General features: G+C 32.3%; 1 protein-coding gene across 1 annotated transcript in view; it reads right to left on the reverse strand.

Annotated features, from left to right (window-relative positions):
• Positions 1–23392, reverse strand: part of LOC129738269 (uncharacterized) — a 175159-nt gene that overhangs the window by 79653 nt on the left and 72114 nt on the right. The window contains exon 6 of the mRNA XM_055729452.1: positions 2226–2821. Coding sequence (XP_055585427.1) covers positions 2226–2821 — 596 coding nt within the window. The remainder of the gene's footprint in view (positions 1–2225; positions 2822–23392) is intronic.

Below are 23392 nucleotides of genomic sequence, written 5' to 3' on the forward strand. Positions count from 1 at the left end.
AATTAGCAGTTCCAAACGATTATTGCAAATTTGATTCAAACTTAAGATTTTAGTTTGAAAAATGGTTCTTTTTTTGGAAATTATATATTTGCAAACGGCTCATAATTGGCTGTTTTGAAAACTGCAATATTATTAATCTTAAATTAAGGTTGCCAGATTTTTGTCAGCACGTATCCGGGCCGGACAAATCTGGTAGTTTTATATAAAAACTTGGCAAAATCCGGGCTTGTATTTGATTTCAAAATTCACGACAAAAAAACCGGGCAATTTTTGCTAAAACCCAAAAAATACACAACAAAATCAAGAAAAAATTGAAAAAAAAAATGTTTCATCAAAACTTATCGACAGATCTTAAATCATTTTTTAGGCTTCTAAAAAGCCTTTCATGGTTATGTTAAAAATACGAAAGAAGTAAAAAATTACAACACTATTTGTTTTTGTTTTTTTTTTGTATGAATAAATCGCAGCTTTTTTCAATAACCCGAGAAACAGGACTGGGCCGGATTGTTCCTAAGTTTTTTATCAAATATCTTGGCAAACCTGGATAAAACCCTGAAATCTGGCAACCTTATCTTAAATAAAAGACTGAGAAAATACTGAATTCCTTGTAGATTTTTGATAAGTTAAGAATACATGTTTTTATCACTAAATATTTTTTATTAAAAATCAATTCCATAATTTATATCTTTTGGTTCTTTGGAGGTTTTTCTTTTACAAAATTTGCAAAATAATCTTAAGTTCTAATATAAATTCATGGTTTTCAACCATGTTAACCAACCAACTTTGATTAAAAAAAATCTAATATTAAATTGAATTTACAATACGAATTATCTGTCTGCGAACTCTTGCGATTTAAGTTCCTCAACGAAACATTCATCTTTATATTCTTACCTTCATTGTAAAACTCATTGCTAAATCAGACTTTTTAATTTAAAAATCTGAATCTGTCCGAACCTGAATTTAAAATTGAAACTTTGAATCTGATTTCAAAGTTTCAAAACGTTTTTTGAAATTAAAATAAAAAAAAACTGATTCTTAATTCAAAATTTTAAACATGAACCAAGAAGTGAATTTTGTTTTATAAATATGTAATTTTAACTCTGCTATTTTCGGTTTCAAATTGAATTCATTATTTTAATGATTTATTTTTAATCCAACAGTGGAGAAAATACGAATTTCAAATCATGAATCTGATTTCGATTTTTCAATTCTGAATCGCCATAATGACGCTTTGTTATGTTTGAATTCTGCAGAAGAATTAAATTTAAAAACTTCGAATCTTAATTTGAAAAAAATCTCAGAACGGTTTCTGATCATCTTTTTAATTATTCGGAAAATTATTATTTAAACATTTAAATGCTTATGGGTTTTGAAACTTATAAATCAAATCATCGGTTTCGAAATAACCATAAATTTGAACTCCGAAAACCATGAAAATTTCATAAAAAATTCATGGTTTTCGAAATTACAGCTCATGATTTTTGAAACTGATGAAACCAAATTTGAACCAGCATTCATTTCTAATTTCTAATGATGATTCGAACTGAAGATAAAAATCCTAAACTGGATACAAAATTTGAAATATGCGAACCGAAAAATAATTTAGTTTTGTTAATATTTCCTCCGAAAAGAGTTATATCTGATTTTAATATAAACTCAGAACTGAATTTATATCAACAATGAGAATTTTTTCATAAACTGTTGAATAATTCTGAACCTTGGATCAGTTTTTGAGGTTATGGCATGAGTTCTGAGTCAAGATTGTTACTCTTGAATAACCTCAATCACAAAATTTTATAAGGAATTTGAAATTTTGATTGTAGACTAGAATACCTCGCTGCCTTTTTTGGACCCTCATGGGGAGGGGGGGGGGGGGGGTTAATCCCCAAACCCCTGCCCCCATGTTTCTACGGCCATGTATTGTTTTGTCATTTTTGTGTCATTCCTGTTGAATTTTTGTGTTGTTTTTTGTGCTTTTCATTGTCATTGTCATGTGTCATTTTCACCATTTTCTAGGATTTTTTAGTATATCCTTGTTTTTGTTATCATTTTCATTTTTTTTCCCGATTATATAGGTGTTAATTTCCACTTTAGAAATTTTAAGAATTTTGAATTGTTTTTTTCAATTTGATAATTTAGGCAATTTTGTAAGACTTTTCTCTCAATTCTTCTCAGAAAACTACACTTCTAACTAGGACAACAAACAATCTAGAGAGTGAGCTTACCGCGTTCCAGTCGCTGGTGCAGATCCGGGGGCACCAGGACGTCCCACCAGGAGGCGCTGCTTCCGGTACCCTCCGGTTCTGTTCCGCCGGATCTTGGCGGGGCATGCTGGCCATTGTGATGGGAACCGTAGTGATGCCCACTGCTAAAGTTGGTGCCGAAGCTGTTGTCAACATTGCGTTGGTGCTCAGTGGAAGAAAAGTGATGGTGCTGCTGTGTGTGGTGCATTTCAGTGCCATCGGTGCGAAGACGATCGTGCGAATCGTCCGGTGCTGAGGGTGGGGGTGGTGGTGCAGAGGGATGTTGTGGGTGATGAGGGTGCGGGTGCTGGTGCTGGGTTGTTGAATGATTGGTGCTGGGGATTATGGCCGGGACATTGATGTAGTCCACGCCATTGAAGATTGTTGGCTCGAAGGCCGAAACCGGATATTTTTTCGAGGGAAACAGAAAGTAGGGATAGGTGCTGGTCGGGGGCGGATCTTCGATCACATCCGACGGATAGAAGTTGGGATAGATGGAATTGGTGGCGGTGCCAGAGAAACTGTCTAGTGCGGAAGGTAGTACATCTGCAATGGGAAAGGTGATACATTTAGTGGTGCTGATCGAAAAAATGGTGTTAATTTATTATTAAAAGTGCTACATCAGTGCATGTGCGAGTTTGATACTTCAAAAAAAAAAAAAATGGATAACCATCAACGATGGTCAAAATCGGACTTCGTCCTCGAGCAAAATTTCCCGCAAACTAGTCACACAATCCCGAACCACACGTGTCCTTGCAATTTTGTCACGTAGTCCTGTCCCCACACTTTCTGGACGCTTCTAAAGCACGCACTCAACCTCTTCTCGACATTCTAAAACCGACAACCAACAATTTCGAACCATTAATTATGGCGTGTGATATTATGCAGCCACACCTGCCTATCCTTCATTCAAACCCAACCCCACCCCTCCATTCGAAGAGAAAAGCCACATCATAACGCCGCCATCGCCTCTGGAGAAAGAGCCTCATTCAACCGATGCCGATGATGATGATGATGGTTAACGACAGCAAAGGTAAATATGAATCGGTTCTGCTTTTAATGATGTCAGAAAAACTACACACACCTTCCCATTGAGTTTCGCAGCAAATGCTATTGAACGCTTAAGAGTGTCGGACCGGTCTTCATATAAATAGGAAACTGGTGACGTAAATTAAGCTCTGCATAATTGTGTGGCGCGGCGCGTTTGAATTAAGTGCTCACGTGTGATTTAATTGATTTACCAACGATATTAGTTGCGGAATGAGTATAATATGATTCCTGATGAGAGCAAGTGTCAAAGGGTTAAACGTTTCGCAGTAATGGATGTTATTTCCGACGAAACGTTTACACAGATTGTTACTCAGAGCAATGATTCGATGTATTGAACTTGAGATCACTTTCCTGTAACAGCAAATAAGCTGATGGCCATTAAAATGCCAAAATTAAGGCATTTGCTTTACTGCTGCCAATCTGGTAGCACAATTTAAAGTTGGGAAGAAAAAACTTTTGTTTTATTTTTGTCGCATTTTGGTATCATTTTTGGGTCATTTTTGAGTCATTTTTGTGTGATTTTTGTGTCATTTTTTTATTGTAATTTTTTTTTAACTTTAACGTAATTTTTGTATCATTTTCATCTAATTTTTGTGCCATTGTGTGTCACTTTTGTGTCATTTTTGTGACAGTTTTGTTTCATTTTTGTGTCATTTTTGTGTCATTTTTGTATCACTTTTGTGTCATTTTTGTGTCATTTTTGTGTAATTTTTTGTCATTTTTGGTCATTTTCGTGTCGTTTTTGTCGTTTTGTGTCATTTTTGTGAAATTTTATAGTCACTTACGTGTCATTTTTGTGTCATTGTTGTGTCATTTTTGTCTCATTTTTGGGTCATTTTTGTGTAATTTTGGTGTCATTTTTGTGTAGTTATTGTGTCAATTTTTTGACATTTATGTATCATTTTTATTTAATTTTTGTGTCATTTTCGTGTAATTTTCTGGTTATTTTTGTCATTTTTGTGTGCGTTAGTTATTTTCGTGTCTTTTTTGTGTCAATTTTGTGTCAATTTTGTGTAAATTTTTTGTCATTTTTGTGACATTTTCGTGTCATTTGATGTTATTTTTGTGTCATTTTCGTGTTATTTTTGTGTGATTTTCTGTCATTTTTGTCATTTTTGTCATTTTTGTGACATTTTCGTGTCATTTGATGTTATTTTTGTGTCATTTTCGTGTTATTTTTGTGTGATTTTCTGTCATTTTTGTCATTTTTGTCATTTTTTGTCATTTTTGTCATTTTTTGTCATTTTTGTCATTTTTGTCATTTTTGTCATTTTTGTCATTTTTGTCATTTTTGTCATTTTTGTCATTTTTGTCATTTTTGTCATTTTTGTCATTTTTGTCATTTTTGTCATTTTTGTCATTTTTGTCATTTTTGTCATTTTTGTCATTTTTGTCATTTTTGTCATTTTTGTCATTTTTGTCATTTTTGTCATTTTTGTCATTTTTGTCATTTTTGTCATTTTTGTCATTTTTGTCATTTTTGTCATTTTTGTAATTTTTGTTATTTTTGTCATTTTTGTCATTTTTGTCATTTTTGTCATTTTTGTCATTTTTGTCATTTTTGTCATTTTTGTCATTTTTGTCATTTTTGTCATTTTTGTCATTTTTGTCATTTTTGTCATTTTTGTCATTTTTGTCATTTTTGTCATTTTTGTCATTTTTGTCATTTTTGTCATTTTTGTCATTTTTGTCATTTTTGTCATTTTTGTCATTTTTGTCATTTTTGTCATTTTTGTCATTTTTGTCATTTTTGTCATTTTTGTCATTTTTGTCATTTTTGTCATTTTTGTCATTTTTGTCATTTTTGTCATTTTTGTCATTTTTGTCATTTTTGTCATTTTTGTCATTTTTGTCATTTTTGTCATTTTTGTCATTTTTGTCATTTTTGTCATTTTTGTCATTTTTGTCATTTTTGTCATTTTTGTCATTTTTGTCATTTTTGTCATTTTTGTCATTTTTGTCATTTTTGTCATTTTTGTCATTTTTGTCATTTTTGTCATTTTTGTCATTTTTGTCATTTTTGTCATTTTTGTCATTTTTGTCATTTTTGTCATTTTTGTCATTTTTGTCATTTTTGTCATTTTTGTCATTTTTGTCATTTTTGTCATTTTTGTCATTTTTGTCATTTTTGTCATTTTTGTCATTTTTGTCATTTTTGTCATTTTTGTCATTTTTGTCATTTTTGTCATTTTTGTCATTTTTGTCATTTTTGTCATTTTTGTCATTTTTGTCATTTTTGTCATTTTTGTCATTTTTGTCATTTTTGTCATTTTTGCCATTTTTGTCATTTTTGTCATTTTTTGTCATATTTGTCATTTTTTGTCATTTTTTGTCATTTTTGTAATTTTTGTCATTTTTGTCATTTTTGTCATTTTTGTCATTTTTGTCATTTTTGTCATTTTTGTTATTTTTGTTATTTTTGTTATTTTTGTCATTTTTGTCATTTTTGTCATTTTTGTCATTTTTGTCATTTTTGTCATTTTTGTCATTTTTGTCATTTTTGTCATTTTTGTCATTTTTGTCATTTTTGTCATTTTTGTCATTTTTGTCATTTTTGTCATTTTTGTCATTTTTGTCATTTTTGTCATTTTTGTCATTTTTGTCATTTTTGTCATTTTTGTCATTTTTGTCATTTTTGTCATTTTTGTCATTTTTGTCATTTTTGTCATTTTTGTCATCTTTGTCATTTTTGTCATTTTTGTCATTTTTGTCATTTTTGTCATTTTTGTCATTTTTGTCATTTTTGTCATTTTTGTCATTTTTGTCATTTTTGTCATTTTTGTCATTTTTGTCATTTTTGTCATTTTTGTCATTTTTGTCATTTTTGTCATTTTTGTCATTTTTGTCATTTTTGTCATTTTTGTCATTTTTGTCATTTTTGTCATTTTTGTCATTTTTGTCATTTTTGTCATTTTTGTCATTTTTGTCATTTTTGTCATTTTTGTCATTTTTGTCATTTTTGTCATTTTTGTCATTTTTGTCATTTTTGTCATTTTTGTCATTTTTGTCATATTTGTCATTTTTTGTCATTTTTTGTCATTTTTGTAATTTTTGTCATTTTTGTCATTTTTGTCATTTTTGTCATTTTTGTCATTTTTGTCATTTTTGTCATTTTTGTTATTTTTGTTATTTTTGTCATTTTTGTCATTTTTGTCATTTTTGTCATTTTTGTCATTTTTGTCATTTTTGTCATTTTTGTCATTTTTGTCATTTTTGTCATTTTTGTCATTTTTGTCATTTTTGTCATTTTTGTCATTTTTGTCATTTTTGTCATTTTTGTCATTTTTGTCATTTTTGTCATTTTTGTCATTTTTGTCATTTTTGTCATTTTTGTCATTTTTGTCATTTTTGTCATTTTTGTCATTTTTGTCATTTTTGTCATTTTTGTCATTTTTGTCATTTTTGTCATTTTTGTCATTTTTGTCATTTTTGTCATTTTTGTCATTTTTGTCATTTTTGTCATTTTTGTCATTTTTGTCATTTTTGTCATTTTTGTCATTTTTGTCATTTTTGTCATTTTTGTCATTTTTGTCATTTTTGTCATTTTTGTCATTTTTGTCATTTTTGTCATTTTTGTCATTTTTGTCATTTTTGTCATTTTTGTCATTTTTGTCATTTTTGTCATTTTTGTCATTTTTGTCATTTTTGTCATTTTTGTCATTTTTGTCATTTTTGTCATTTTTGTCATTTTTGTCATTTTTGTCATTTTTGTCATTTTTGTCATTTTTGTCATTTTTGTCATTTTTGTCATTTTTGTCATTTTTGTCATTTTTGTCATTTTTGTCATTTTTGTCATTTTTGTCATTTTTGTCATTTTTGTCATTTTTGTCATTTTTGTCATTTTTGTCATTTTTGTCATTTTTGTCATTTTTGTCATTTTTGTCATTTTTGTCATTTTTGTCATTTTTGTCATTTTTGTCATTTTTGTCATTTTTGTCATTTTTGTCATTTTTGTCATTTTTGACATTTTTGTCATTTTTGTAATTTTTGTCATTTTTGTCATTTTTGTCATTTTTGTCATTTTTGTCATTTTTGTCATTTTTGTCATTTTTGTCTTTTTTCTCATTTTTGTCATTTTTGTCATTTTTGTCATTTTTGTCTTTTTTCTCATTTTTGTCATTTTTGTGTTATTTTTGTGTCATTTTTGTTAGTTTTGCCATTTTTGTCATTTTTGTATTTTTTCAGTTTTGAAACTTTTTTTATTTTTGTCATTTTTTTCAATTTTGTTATTTTCGTAATTTTAAACCGTTCATTCGAATAAAACACCATGGAAAAAGAGTGCGAATCTTATTCGTGACAAATAATTAAATCTAGTGAGTTCAAGAGTGCCAGTTCAGTCACCCAACCCGGAAATCTATTCAACCGGGAGGAAAGCAAGCCTAATGATTCGAAACCGGCCCCAGGGGGGATGAATGTTTCCAGTCAAGGGCCATCCGGTTCCGGAAAACGATGTGTCACCGGTGTGCTCAGCTATTGTTGTTAACCCCGTTCAAGACAAACTACGAGTAGGTAATACATTTGTAGGTGTGTTCCACCTTCAATGACAGACACTGTGCGCTAGATAGTTTGTAACTGTTTGGAACTCCTCCAGTAGGGATGACCCAGGATTCTCCCGATTCCGTCATAGTCAACATCTAACCAGTTACAGGACCCCAGGAGGAGCAAATCAGTCAGAAGGAAATCCAGAAAATTTTCACCTCCCACACGTCCGTCGGTCGGCTCGTGGATTGCCATGCATTCGCGTGCTTGGGACACGGTTTTCCGCCAAACTGACATTCGTCCTTTTCGCAACCAGAGACACATTGGAATAAAGTTGTCAGGATAGCCTCCGGGATTCTGTCGGCGACACGCGGAAATTTTCCATCTACGGCTCTTCATGGTTCAATTTAGCGTTATTTCAGCGTTCCATTTGGGTTGGTAGCCGTGTGAAGTAATTGGGCACTATAAGATGGTTAGAAGTGATGCCATTTATTTCTCGTATTATTTTGATAACATTTCTGCTAAAACTGTTTGTAAAACAAAGCAACGATTTTCAAGCTTCTATACCCAAACCAGATCAGCAAAAAATTAATGATAATAGTTTTTTTTAAATAATTTGAACACCGCAGACTTCAAACACTTTTCTGTTTTGACAAATTAATGGAATGGTAACTTTCCGGCACATCATTTATGTGAAATTAATCTTCACAATGTTTCGATACATGGGAAAAATAATCGAAATTTTACAACATGTATCAGTATTGTTTTTAAAATTTATATTTTGTGAACCATTTTTGTTTTTCCCGAATTATTTTAGTTTTAATAATCCTGTAACCGTTGAAAAATGAGGATAACATTTCATTTGTGTATACTCCTTACTACCCGAATTTTATCTTTTATCTGATAAGTTGTCGATTCGGCAGCCATATACTCAAGAATGAACTTGAGCAGGCAAAGTTAAGGGTTTGGGAAGCGCCCTTTATGACGGTTTTGGGGGCTAGCAAGAAATAAATATGTTGCTCAAAGAAAAGAACTATAAAACCAGTATCAAGAAGTCAAAATTCAAAAATCATTAATAAAACGTCATTATTTAGATGCATGGAAACCCCTTTGAATCTGTAAAAATTACTCTTTTTATATTACCCTTGTATTCTTAAATCCAGTTTTTTAACTGGTTATGCCATAAAAATACGAATTCATTATGTTTCCATTTTATCCATCTACTGCATAAGACCCTTTTCTCCGAAGTTCATAAATATATTTTTTACTAATTCAATGTTATTAAAAAATATTCAAAACCAGCATTAATGTTATTTTATTTGCTAAATTGTTAACTGATTCTAACATATTTTTTAAGATCAAGACTTGAGATTGAAACGGATTCTAATGGAGACTCATATAATAAACTGATCATATTACTTGAGTCTTGACCTTTTAAAAAAAAGTTCAAAGGCCTTCATTTTTGATACCTTATCCCACCGTGTTGACTTCGCATAAAAACTGCAACGTGTCAATATAGCCGGCGGCTTTAGCTTAGAGGTTAGAGCATATGTCTTTTATGCCAGAGGTCATGAGATCGAATCTCCGTCATGGCATACATAGTACTTCTTCTGGAGGTTGGCAGTTTTAGCGTTTAAAAGCATGCTAGCTACTAGGGCTCCCATATAAAATAATCGTAAAATACAATATTAACAAACGAAATTCAATCTATTGGCTAGTGATTCACATTAAATGTTGTGGAAATAAATACATTTACATGTTCAGATAATTTTTAGTACGCTAAGATAAAGAAAACGGTGATCCCAATCGAATATAAAGAAAACACGAGACAAAGCTTATCAGGAAACTTAGTTTTTGTCAGGGAATGAAAAATTTTGGTAGTCGACTTCAATGCTGGCTGAAAAAAATCTTTAACTTGTCACCCACGATTTATTAATATCAATCATTCAAAATATTCGTCAGTATTAAGAATCAAAATTGTTCCACAAAGTTTGGGTTTAAATAATTTTTGCCAATTCATATCTGAGTCCTAATTTTGCCGAATTTGATAAAATAAGGACGGAACCAATTTAAAAACCTTCTTTTGTTCGCAGGATTTTCAACATCATTAGAGGGGGATGAAAAAAAAATTATCCACATTTTCAATAAATTTCAACACATTTGACAAAAACATCCATGCAACATATTTGCATACAATCTACACTATACCAAATCAAAAATTTGTGCTATTCTAGATCAATTTTTTCAAAAAAAATCGGATTTAAAATTTCTTATCTTCAACAGTTTGACTTTCGCAGTTTCAATTGTTTAAACCTACGAAGAATATATTGAACTTTATTTATTTCCCCCTTCGGAATTTTTGAAAACTTGAAGGGGGTTGGGATAATAGAAGAATTTGATATTTGTTCCAGCCTCAATGAAGTTTTCGAAAAATAATCTCCTGAGAATATTTATCATTCATCTTTTTCTTTACTTGAAACAGGAAGAAAAATGTATTCTGAATAAAAGGAAAATTCTCAAATAACGTTTGTTTAAATGCTTAAAATGCTAGAAAAAAAAGTTAGATGTCTTAATGATAGTGAGGCAGATGCATATAAGTTCATATTAGATCAAGTCTTATAATTTTAACAATCTATTGAAGAAAAACATCGAGACATACAAAGTTAGAAAAAAAAACTTCGAGGACAACGAAAATACGGGCCCAGCCGCGAGTTTCGGGAACTGGAGGTAAGACTTACACGTTAAAAAGAATATTTTTTAACTCTTTTTATGAATGAAGGATGCCATCCTTTAAATAAAACAAAAGTTTTGAAAAGGGAACTGTGCTTCACGAAAAATATATAAACATATGTGTTTATTGATTCAAGTGCCTTCGCTGCTGACATTCTTGTGAAAAATAAATCTATATGAAATTCAAGAATTTCCAATATTTACGTTTATGTTCAAGTTATGCTTTCCAATTAAACAGAGACATTTCTTTATAAGTGTTGTTGTGTGAACTGCACATAAATTTGAAAAAATGTAAATTGTGTTTATAGATAAACGGAAAAGGAGCGCTTCGCCCTGCCTCGACATTCTTAGGTTCAAATTACAGAAAAAATGTTGAATCAGGTAACTTTTAGTTGTGTGATGAATATAAATACCAATATACATGATTAGAACAGATGACAGGTGATTTTTTTTTTGCTTTTAGATGCTGTAACTCCTTACGAGAAAAGTTGAAAAATTGCAAAAAAAAACTTCTAAAATTTTTTGTTCTCGTGCCCGAAGTGATATGAAGCCAAAAAGGTCACTTTTGTATACAAGAACAAGAAATAAAGCAACATTAACCAGGCACTAAGTGAGCATCAAAAAGAGATCAATTTGGAGGAAGAAATGACGCAAAAGTTCGTTTTCGGATAAATGAAACATTTTTTCATATGTTGCGCAAAATCTTTTGAGTAAAGTTGGGCCAAATCCTCGAATAACTGTCGTGATTCAACGATTTCCAAAATTACAAACGTTACCATAGACATTTATTTTATTTATCTTCAGTGTTTCCGAGTCAAATTTGATTCACATCCTGCATATCCTTCATCCCATCCCTACACTCCTTCTCTCCTCTATTCTCAATTTAAACTTTTAACGCATCTTTTGTTCCTTAAAAAAAATTATTTACCAAATATCTTTAGTTTTTATTCCATATTCCACATCTTTTTTCTCCATCCTACAAATTTTATTTGTTTATTGCATATCCTTCTACTCATCTCTCTCTACAATCCTTCTCAACTCTATTCTCAATAAAATCCTTTATTTACAGACTTTTGTTTTACTAAAAAAAAAATTTTATAATTCAAATGTCCCTCATTTAAATTCTACATTCCATTGTCTGCAAAAGCTTTTCTAATCCGAAAATATCCTTCGCAAAAGCGTTCCCAATCTGTACTTTCCCTGTCGCTCTGTTTTTGATTACCAGGGCCGGAATAATCCAAAAACATTCTTAGCAACAGCTTTCACAAAGTGTGCTTTTCTTGTCACTTTGTCTCTCTTTACGAGAGCTGGAATTATTCGATTGTATTCTGAGAAACAGCTTTCTTTACCAAAAGGCCAATTCAAAACAAACAATCTGCAGCAGTAGCCTTAAAAATCCAAATCAAATTATGAAATCAGAAGAAACAGCCTTAAAAATCTGCGTTTCCTAAGCCAATTCTGTCTATTTCCACCAGAAGGCCAAATCAAAACAAACAATCAGCAACAGCAGCCTAAAAAATATGTACATACTTCCCAAGGTGTGTATATATTCAGGAGGTGTTACCGAATATCGAATTCCCGATTCAGCCATTTTGGCTATGTAGGCTATGCAACTATACGGAACTCATGAAGTTTGTTTACCAACAAACCACCGAAAAGCTGAGCAAAAAATAAACAAACTCATTGAGAGCCCCGCTCACTCCTCGCCTACTTACTGTGAAAGTCAGAGAACCTAGTGTATCAAAAGACCTTGATACTTCCTTAGTCAATTCCGTTTTTTTTTCAACCGGATGACCAGTCTAAAACATGCAATCAGCAGCAACCGTTTAAAAAATCTGCGTTTCCAAAGCCATTCCATTTTTTCCACCAAAAAGCAATATCATAACAAACATTGTCGTGATTTTACAATTTTTATGAATCTCAATTCAGAGATTTATTCAGACACGTCTGTCACTTACAAAAATAGATCAATGACTTTGTTTTTTTTTGCATAGTGTAACCAAAATAGCAAACGTTAATATAACATTTATTTTATTTATCTTCAGTGTTGCCGAACACAACCATTATTTTTTTTTATTTTTATAAAATTTCATGTATTTTCTGTATCTCCTTCATCTCATTCCTACACATACGAATAAGGATTTGAACTGGAATCAAGTAAATAAACGAAAAGATCACAAATGGTTTAAAGTTTATAGTCAGATAGTTAGAAAAGAATCGGTAGGAAAGGAATTTTTACAGCGTTTTTTGTGATGCAATTTGTTGTGGGACACCCTTTAGATCATTGGTGGTCAAGATTTGCCAACATAGCCTTATGTTGAAGCTTGCGGAATGTGGAAATTGAATTTAACCACGAAAATTTTTCATCATGCATCCGCCTGTGGGGTCTGTATGTACATTGAAGGGGAAAAATGTTTGCACATTTGTAGGGGTGTCTTAGATTCAAAAATCTTATGTCCTGGGGGCTATATTATGTTTAACACAGCAAAAAAAAATGTAAAGCTGCCCGATGTCATTTATGAAGATGTAAGCAAACCGATGTATTTTCTTGGATCATCGTTTTGATATTACATTTTTTCTACGTACGCGATGCGAGAAAGTTTTTTTTTGTGTAATATCAAGTAGTCAATGTTTATCCAAATTGACATTTGATTTGCTGAACGTATCAAAAAGTTGGTGTAGGTTTGCAAGGCTCAGGAAGATATGTTTTTCTGGTGAGTATGATCAATCTTTTCAAAAAAAATTAGCAAAACCATTCAGCAAGTTTCATTTTCTATTTTTCTTTCCAGGGCAATTTCGTCCAAGGACACCGACAAGAACGAAAAAGAAAGAAACATTTGAAACCATCCAAAGGAAAAGGTGTGAAGATTTTCCGATATGATTATCCTCAAAGAGCTCATTTCCAATTAATTTTTTTGGAAGGAACTGTTACGGATAGAAATCACACACTGCCTGTTGTTTCTAATGATACAGAACCTCATTTCCGATTAAAAATTGTCAGCAATGAAAGAAAGTTTGAACAGCTATCGTTTCATGACAAATTATGTGGTCGGAAGCTCAAGTACAATCGGTGCTGCTGGATATGTTTGACACGGGAACCTGTCTTCTTAAAGATTTGATGAGAGAGTACTTCCTATCCGGACGACACACAAATGGCAGTTCTCACTTATGAATGTCTATTAGTCTAATAGAATATTAAGCAACAGCATGATGATATTTTCAAATATACTATCTGTCAACAGCTTGAAAATAATTGCTCAGTTTAATTCCCAATTTCCTGATACTTTAAGTAAAAAACAGAAACAATTACTTATAAACTTATATGAGTAAATTAGGCGAATATTGAAACATCCCGGTACATTAGAAGCTTTAAACTATAATCGTGTTCGAATTTGTTTTAAACTATAATCGTGCTCGAAAGCTCTCTCTTTATTCATCAAAAACGGCGCCGGCCACGTCCTAGTAGTCGATAGATAGTTCGGAAAAGAGAAAAAGGATTGAAAGAATAATTTCGTGCTTTAGGACCGAGGTCACCTCTGCATCCTAGCAAATATTTTTTTTCTGGAATGGCGTGAAAGGATATGATCAGGAGACACTTCTGACAAGGGTAAAGATCTGAATAAACTGTAATTTTTATCCTACACTTTTGCTGGTTTCTGAAGTAACGATATATTTGAATAGTGTATATGTATTATGTTTGTATGCTATTTTCAACGAATAATCAATAAAAAAAATGAACATTTGTTTTCCTGCTTTTTATCCCTTATATTTTAACCTTATTCAACCAATGCTTTCTTTTCCTGTAGCACTTTTTTTATCTAACGCATTTTTAATATTTTGAAATATTTCTTACTAAACATAAAATAGATGTTTGAATAAATGGAAAACAATTTTTATTTTGGTAAATCATAATGAATAACGTTTTGCAATTAATCAATCTTATGTTTCTAATAAGTGATAGATTTTTTCCAAAAAGTACAAAAAACCCTTTACAGAATAATACAACCATTACTGTATTAATCTTCATCAATTATGAAACAACTTCTTTTATTCCTTGTACAGATGTATTATTTTTGTTGATTTTGAAAAAAGATAATTTTCTTAAGGCTAAATAATTTTGATAACTGTGACATCATTTATCTCGATAATATAAAATCATTTCTTCTCGATGGACGGAAAAATAAATGAAAGATAGAAATCAATAACATTTTGATTTTGGTAAAATAGGTTGAAACATCTTATCGTATGTTAAATTTACTCATCAAGGCAGTATTTTACCATTCATATAAATCTACCTCATAATCGAATTAAAACTAAAACTTTATCATGTAAGCATAGAAGCAATTATGCGTCATATCTCACAATTAAAACAAATCTTCAAGAGTTGATAATCTAGTTTCTAACTAAACTAAGAAAGCTAAGGAATTCAAAATTGTGAATTATTTGATGAAGTTGAAATTTTAAAGGAATCTCAATCAATTATCCTGTGTAACTTTGTATTAAATGAATTGAGATGACTGGCCTATAGCTTTTTTTGCAATCTTCAAAGCTTTCCCTTACTAAGGCTATGATCATTTAGTATCCGGGCAGTTACAGACGATTGTATTTTAAAAACTATTCATTTGATCGAAAAACTTTCTATGCAGGAAATGAAGGTGTTAATATGACATTTAATATAAAAATATAAAAAAAATATATTTATCAATGATTTCAAGAAATAATCCTATCTTTTCATAAAATCACTTTTTTATCTTTGCACACTTGTGTCAGTCATGTATTGTTATATTATTTTTACCACAGAAGTAAAACCTTTGCAAAATCATGATATTTTACACAAACTCACCTGGAAAAAGCAATTGGAATCATGTTGGAACCTTTTCATTAGTAGGCATCTCGAAAAATTTGATCTCTTAAATCCGGTTTTTACATAAATTTCTTCGTCCATCAGGACACATCTGTCACATTGCGTAAAAACCGGTTGCACATGTTGCAATCTAAGGAACTGTTCAATATTAGTTATTTACTAGGTGTCTACTAGTCGGAAAACACTTTTTGACTGACGGAAATGGATTAATTGCATTATTTTAGGGGGTCTGCATTCAGTTATCCCCAATAACCATAGACTTTTTACCATATTTAAGATCAAGGGTTCCATTCCGATGCTTGATGTGAACTTCGTGTGGATTCTAGAGTGGCTCCTTATACTTCTTAACCATTCGGTCCAAAAAGAATCAGAAAAAAATCAACAGTTTATGAGTTTTCAAGTCGAAAATGAAGAGTTTCTGAGGTAAAAAATGCGCAAAAGGCGCAAATTTGTGCAAAATTATTTTTACCATGTCTTTTTGCATAGTAAATATCTCAAACACGCATTGACTTAAAAATCTGGCAAAAACAGGCAAGATAGTCCTTTTCATAACCAACACAACGCTGCTAAAGTTTTGCATATCCGAGCTCTAGTAACGTAGCTATCACCGAAATAAAGTGCCCGGATACTAAATGATAGCCTTACCGACCATAAAACGCCTAAATGACACGTATTCTGCACAATTTGTTACTCATTTTTTTCATCTGGAATCTTTAACTTGTTTGCTTATTCATGCGGTCTCTGTTACTCCTGAGTGTTGCATATCAATTCCTAGATTACCTCAAACATAAAAATTATTGGCTCAAAATAAAAAAAAACCCATTTTCTGGAATATCCCGATTTAGTAATCATAAAATAAAAACTGTAGATCTCACTTTTTCCTCTTTGCCTTAGCCACAATACTCTTATTAAAAAATAATTTTATCTCATCAAGGTAGTGAAGATGTGCACTTATTATAAATTGATGTCTTGTTATATGATAATAGTTGAATCAGTTCACATACACTGACGCTTAATAAATTTCAAAAATAACCTACTTACCTATAGAATTAGCTAGAGAAAATTTGAAATATTGTTTCAGTTGTTCGGTAAAGGAGTGTTCATATTAGCATAGCAGTTTTGTATAAATATTAATGATGAAAATGGAGTTGTAGCACTGCTAAATCTATAGTTACCTCCAGTGACATTTATAATCCAAGAATTCCCTGTCTTACAGAAAGCTTTCTTTGAGATTATTTTTCATATGAATAAATATTTTTATTAAGACGGTAGCTGCCACCGTTAAATTCAGGAACCTGCTCTGAAGTTATAATAGATCATCTGATTTTAAAGTTTGGGACTTTGTTTCAGCAATATTGGAAAAAAAGTTGAAAACTTTTCTAAATTTTGTCTGATTATCTTATTTATCAGCTTGAAAAACACCCGAAGATATACTAATTTTAGAATGGAGTAGAATAACGTAACAAAGTAACGCTAATGCTAGTCATGGCACTTTTCAGAAACTTCTCAGTGCCATCTTCTGTTATTTTCGCTGATCTGAGAACTTCGAAATCAAATGTTTATGTATTTTGAAACCAGGATCGAAATTTAGTTGATAATTTAGTAAATTAATGAATTTAGTTTTGATTAATCTGATTTAAACTAGTACAAAGTCTCCAATTTCGGTAATCGAAAAAGGGAAAGCGATACTTAGCTTGCTGGTCTTTGTGAGGATTGTGAAGATTATTCCATCAGTGTACTCGTCATAGAGTTGCTGTCTCGCTTCTATAGCAAAACCTTAACCACAACGCTAACGCTAGCCATGATTCGATCCGGTAAAGCGCAATCTCTACTGGGTTTTCAAAACTATTTTTTCGCTAAGATCTGAAACCTGTCAATACCACGTCATCTTAATAGCAAATCGCACGAACTAAAAACACAATTTTATGAAAGATTAATCACCGTAATTTATATTTGTAGATGTAATTTATCGGCCTAGCGGTGAAAAGTGATGTCCTTTTTAGTAGGGACATCTAAAGATTATGAAGTTTTTATATAGGTGGATAGGAGGTTAGAGGAAACAACATCTTTCATTTTCATCTAACCTCCTATCCACCTATATAAAAACTTAATCTTTAGATGTCCCTACCAAAAATTACATCACTTTTCACCGCTAGGCCGATAAATTACATCAAAAACACAATTTTCTTCAAAAATATCAAGTTATTTTTCTAAACACTTCACTAAATGCAATTCTTCACACTTTGTTCAACGATCGCACGATAAATTTGAAATTTTACACGCATAAAACCTCTTAAAACAAGGTAACAAAATTTCTTCGGAACAATTTTTGATCTTAAAAAAAAGATTGACAGTTAGGTTAAGGAGTTACCGCCATCCTGAATCGATTTTTTACGAAAATTTTTTTCTAAGTTAGGAAGGAGAGATGAAACATAAACCCCGACTAAAGACGGGGTTGGAAAAGTACGACAACAATTCGAAAACAACATTTACTTTCCATATAAGTTGAAATATTCTAGTTATTTAGCCTATTTTAACCAAAACTACTTAGAAATATAGCTTTAGGTCAACCTTTCTATATCTCAAAATTTAGAAGAAAAAAAATGGATGAAGTGTGTATAAACTACATCCGATGAAGAACTTAAAATCAAGTTTCTTAGCCCCTGTAATTATGCAATTTATGGAAAAAAATTAAAAAAATATTGTACATCTATAAAGTTTTTTGTAGAACAAAAGTAGTTTGTAATCATAACACTTGGCTACTGCGAATTTTTAAGCGAATTAAAAATTTGGGTTCTAGAGGTTTAAAGAGCCCACAGCCGGATTCATGATGTGGAATTTTTATCGAAAAATTCAGTTTTTGCTGTCCGATTGCTTAAAAAATAGGGCAGTTTTGCTAAAAATTGTGTTCACCCATGCTTTAGATGTTAATTATTGAGGATCAACAACTGTTGGAAATCCTATGAGATGAGATGGAGAATTTATGGAAATATTAAACGGCAACCCTTCCCTGAAAGGCCGATGACACATAAGAACAGTGTAACCCCTGTCTGGGAGTCTCTACTCCCACTTTCCAGGTTTGTGTAACTTTGTTGCTGTACAGAGATCCGTTCCAGGGGACAGGTGTATCCTTCCTGTTCGCGCAACGTAATAATCATTGAGTGTGTTGTTCCCATTATGAAGTTGTGAATGGGCCTGACCCTGTTAATTATCGTTGAAAGGTAATTGTTTCCGCCCGGTTGTTCTTGGAGACAAGCGACCCGGAGACGATGAGAAATTGGGTGAGAGCAAAATAATTGCTACCCCCTACCACCTACTTCACCACTTATTTGTGGGAAGAAGCCATTACTTTTTATGTCAGTTGTTGAACTGACTAGCTGCTGTTAGTTTATAAGTGGTGGTTTTTGTTCGCTTGCCAAATCAGAGAAAAAGTTATTCCACCAATTTGATGGCAGTAATTGTAGTTATGCTCCTTCTGTCGATCTGCTTGCCTTCAGATATTAAAGTCAGAGTTGGTGCAATTGCAATTGGACCTTGGACTGGTTGAGGTCTTTTTTTTCTATTTGTATTCATTTTCAGGATAGGGTGGCAACTGAAAACTAAAACATTCAGCCGTCAACATTCCGGGTCCCATATCGTCCTATCGTTATCGTCGACTACGGTTTAGCCATATGGAAACTTTTACCTTCATAAATAAGTGAGAAAAAGCTGGAAAACTAGAAGGTAGGTATGGAAGTACAGACGGGGCCAAGTGGAACATTTCCCTGGACCGATTGGAGCCACCTAGACGACTAGAAGCAGCGCTTGATTCAACTGCAGACAAGCAAAGGATTCAAGAGGAAAAGGGGGATTCGAGGAAAGTACTCGAAAATATGCATGAGTTCACCCAACCAGGTCCAACTTTCCCCTTTCTTCGACCATTTTACTTAACCGGGGCTCTCGATACCATATCGCATCGGGTGGTTGAAACTTTGCAGGGGAAAATGTTTGCGGTGACATTATAACTGCACCCCAAAACTACCCACATACGTATACATAACCTCAAACAACCTCATGGTCTGATTTTTGCGGTGCGCTCGAGTGGACTCGAATCGTGGGCCATGAGTAACTACAACGCCAGGACGTCGTCACAGATGTTACCCTGCCTGAGCCATTTTGGAAATGAGCTTTAAGCTTCGCGGACGAAAAGAATGGCGGTGCGATGCATTGCAAATTCAGCCTTAAATTAAGATTTATGATGGAAAATTATGATCAGGAGACTCGTTGTAGCGTTATGAATATTTTAAAGGCATACGCTTTCATCAGAAAAAATGATAAATTTAAAGCTTGAATTTTTTGGTTTTTCCCTCAAAGAAATCTCGGAAATAGACCCCTATAAATAACAATCAATTGAATTGGAGTCAAATGAAGGCAGGTTGCGGTCAATTTCGAGACTTAAAAACTTTGAAAAACAAATTTTATTGCCCCGGAAATTGAAATGGGACTGAACCTGAATTTGCTGCTCCCAGTAAAGGATAAAAGAAACCAACACCAATCCCGGAAAATCTCACCCGAAAAATAACACAAACTTGTCTTCTAACTGTTAGGTTTGTTAGGGCAAAAAAAAAACCAACCACTTCACTGGAACAAATTTTCCGCATCGACCCCAGTCCACCCCAGGAATAAAAAGTATCGGCACCAGTCGCAATAAAACAGTCGGAAATATTGTGTGTTATAAAATATCTTAGTTGTTCCCTTGGCAAAAACAAACCCGGAAAAAACTTTTGCTCTCTGTGCTTAGAGTTTTCCTTTCGATGACGAGAGGCTGGGCGTCTTTAATTTAACAACATTTTGCTCACGCTTTGATGTTTAAATTCGTCGAGCGCGTTTTAATGTTTTTGATTTTTTTTCCTGGCATTTTAAATCACGATCTCAAATTTTGGGTCCAAATTGTAAAAAACACTCAGAAAACGCTTTTAAAATGATCCCAAATTAAGGTGGGAAAAGATCAAGATTAAAAAACGGTAGAAATCCGTGTAAAACTGCACAAGACTTTGAAGTGTTGAATTTTAGCATCAATACACTTCTCAAAAGTTGAAACGTGGAATCAACTATAAGATTTTTAAGAAGTTTATATTTGTTTAGTTTCATTTCGAAATTTACCAAAACTCCAATAACCTGTGAATTTTTATAAAATTAAAAATCCATTTTTTAAATATGTTCCCAAACTTTGTTACTGTATCAATTTTTATTTGAATAATTCTTGTTTGACTCATAAATCAATTAACATAAAATATACCAAATCACATAAATGGATTAGAAAGTACTTGTAAAAATTTGCATATTTAGAGTTTTGATATTCAGAAATTCACGCATTTCTTGTAAATTGAAAGAAGATAACAAAGCGGAAAATATGTAAATGGTATGTTCGTTAAAATTGGAAAACTTATTTCATTTCAAATTATACTTTTTTAAACAAAGTGTATTTTGTTTCAAAAAGAAAATCTTAAGGCAATCCATGCTGTCTTATATAAGGTTGCTCGAATTTTTTCAGCTCGTACCCGGACCGAACAAATCCAGGCTATTTTATCTAAAAACCTGGCAAAATCCGGGCATTTGATTCCAAATTGCCGACCAAAAATCCGGGAAAATTTGGTGAGAATTCAAAAATTACTCAAGATAAAAAAAACTTGAAAAAAATTGTCCATCAACATTTTTAAAATCGCATTTAAGGCTTTAAGAATACTTTTCATGATATTTTTTTTTTTTAATTTCTCATAAAATTTCGTTTAAGACGAAAAAATGAAAAAATTAACAAAACCATTTGTTTTTTTTTTCGTTCGTTTTGGCAAATAAAGTGAATAAAGTGGTTAAATCCGGGCTTTTTTCAATGAAATCCAAGCAAACGGGCTGGACCGGACTCTTGCCAAATTTTGTAATAAATTCCCGGGCAAACCCGGATAAACCGGGCAATCTGGCAACCTTCCTTTAATAAGTGTTGTCAGCCTACTTAGTTGAATATTTTTACTGAATCAAAGCCGTGGTTGAATTAAAGTGAAACTTTCGATGGCTTCGATACAATCAATATTTTTGTTTTATAGATTTTCGGTTGAATTTTGAAATGTTTACTAAGTTTTTTTTTACAAGGTCTTTCATTTACGCGGCTTCTTCTTCACGGTTTTCGGCAATTAGAACGTTTTTCTTTTGCAAAAAAATCTCAGTTTTTCTATCGATGTAAAATCTGCTTTAGGGCTTGAAAGGTGAGACCTGAGATAATGGTCTTGAAACATGAAGCATACGACATAAGACAAGAGATCTGAGACCTGAGCCTTGAGATCTGACACTCGAGACTTGAAACTCGAGACCTGATATCTGAGACCTGGGATCGGAGACCTGGAGTCTGAGACCTGAGACATGAACTATAAGAATTGAGAACTGAAACATGAGACTTGAGACATGACACTCGAGACCTGAGATCTGAGATATAAACTATGAGACCTGAGAACTGAAACCTGAGCCATGAGACCTGAGACATGAGACCTGCGACCTGAGACTCGAGACCTGAGACTTTAGGCCTGAAACCTGGGTCCTGAGGTTCCATATCTCATGTCTCATGTCTTATGTCTCATGTCTCATGTCTCATGTCTCATGTCTCATGTCTCATCCCTCATGGCAACAAAATTTAATTTTTTCCGAGATCCAAGGAATTTAAGAGATAATTTTGACAAATTTAAGACGCTAATAACAAATATGCAATTACACTAAGGCCTTTTTTACGCGGTTTGATGTTGCTCAGTTTTTCTAACTCGGCTTCTTTTTACGCGATTCTTTTGCCATGGATATGATTCTTCTATACATTCTTCTTCTCTCGCGAAACAACACGTTTTTTGAGCGAAAATATTCCAAGTTCCATACGTTAACGACGGAAATCATACGGCGTAAAAAAAACCTTGGGTATTTTTTTTTTCTATCAGCTCTTTTTTCGAGATAATTTTGGAATACAATTGAAAATTCACATTTAAACTGTGACCCAGAGATGAGTCTTGACACAACCATTCAGTCAGCAAAACTTCTTTGTGGAGAAATGAATCCAACTGTGTTAGTTATAAATGTCAAAATTTGAGTCCAACTCCCGTTAGATGAAATGATGGGAATAGAAATACACTACGAGAATGATGATGGTCACATGGGAGAACAATTCCCTTAATTCCGATAGACTTTGACACTTGACACTCGAGATTTTTTAATTTAAGGTTTAAAATGAATGATCATTTTTCCCGAAAATTGCGATTTTCCAGAGGTTTCAAACCAAATTGAATCTAAGATATTTCTTAAAGTATAAGTCAAATAGTTTTACAGTCTTCAAAAATTTCTTAAATGAATCAAAATCTTAAATTTCAAATACTCAACGATTTTCTTCGGAGATGTAAAGTATAATATTTAGTTATGTAATCTAACTAAATTTATAAAAATTGTTGATATGCCCCTTTTTAAGCGTTGAGTTTATTAATCGAGAATATCTGGGCAAAATCTGAATCCTTGATTGAGTGCAGGATAATAAATTAATTTAAAATCTGTTATTGTTTTTTATGTGGATTTGTTAGTTCATTAGTTTTCCATGATCGATTTCACTCCAAATCGATCAATTTGAAAATGTCCACCCGCCATATTACAAAACCAAGAGCTAATAGAAAAAATAAGCAGATGAAGAAATCTGATGGGTCGAATTTGGAACGTCAAAATCTTCGAAAAACAGTAATTGAAACATAAGTCCTAAAAATGTGTTTTCTCATGTTATTTAACAATCTTTTTATATCAGATATGCCAATCAATATTAAACCTGTAAGGGAGAATGGGGATACTAGATTCCATTTTATTATTCTCATCATAAATTTTTTGAAAAATTTCAAAACTCGCCGTTTTTATTTGAAGATTCTGATTACATGTTATTCCAAAATGCTAAGAAATTTTGAACGAATTAAGAACTAATTCCATGCAAGAGAAGCATTTTCGTGGAGAAATTATTGTTATTTCCTTGTTAAAAATT

Source organism: Uranotaenia lowii, chromosome 1, assembly GCF_029784155.1.
Source record: "Uranotaenia lowii strain MFRU-FL chromosome 1, ASM2978415v1, whole genome shotgun sequence".
Lineage (NCBI taxonomy): Eukaryota > Metazoa > Arthropoda > Insecta > Diptera > Culicidae > Uranotaenia > Uranotaenia lowii.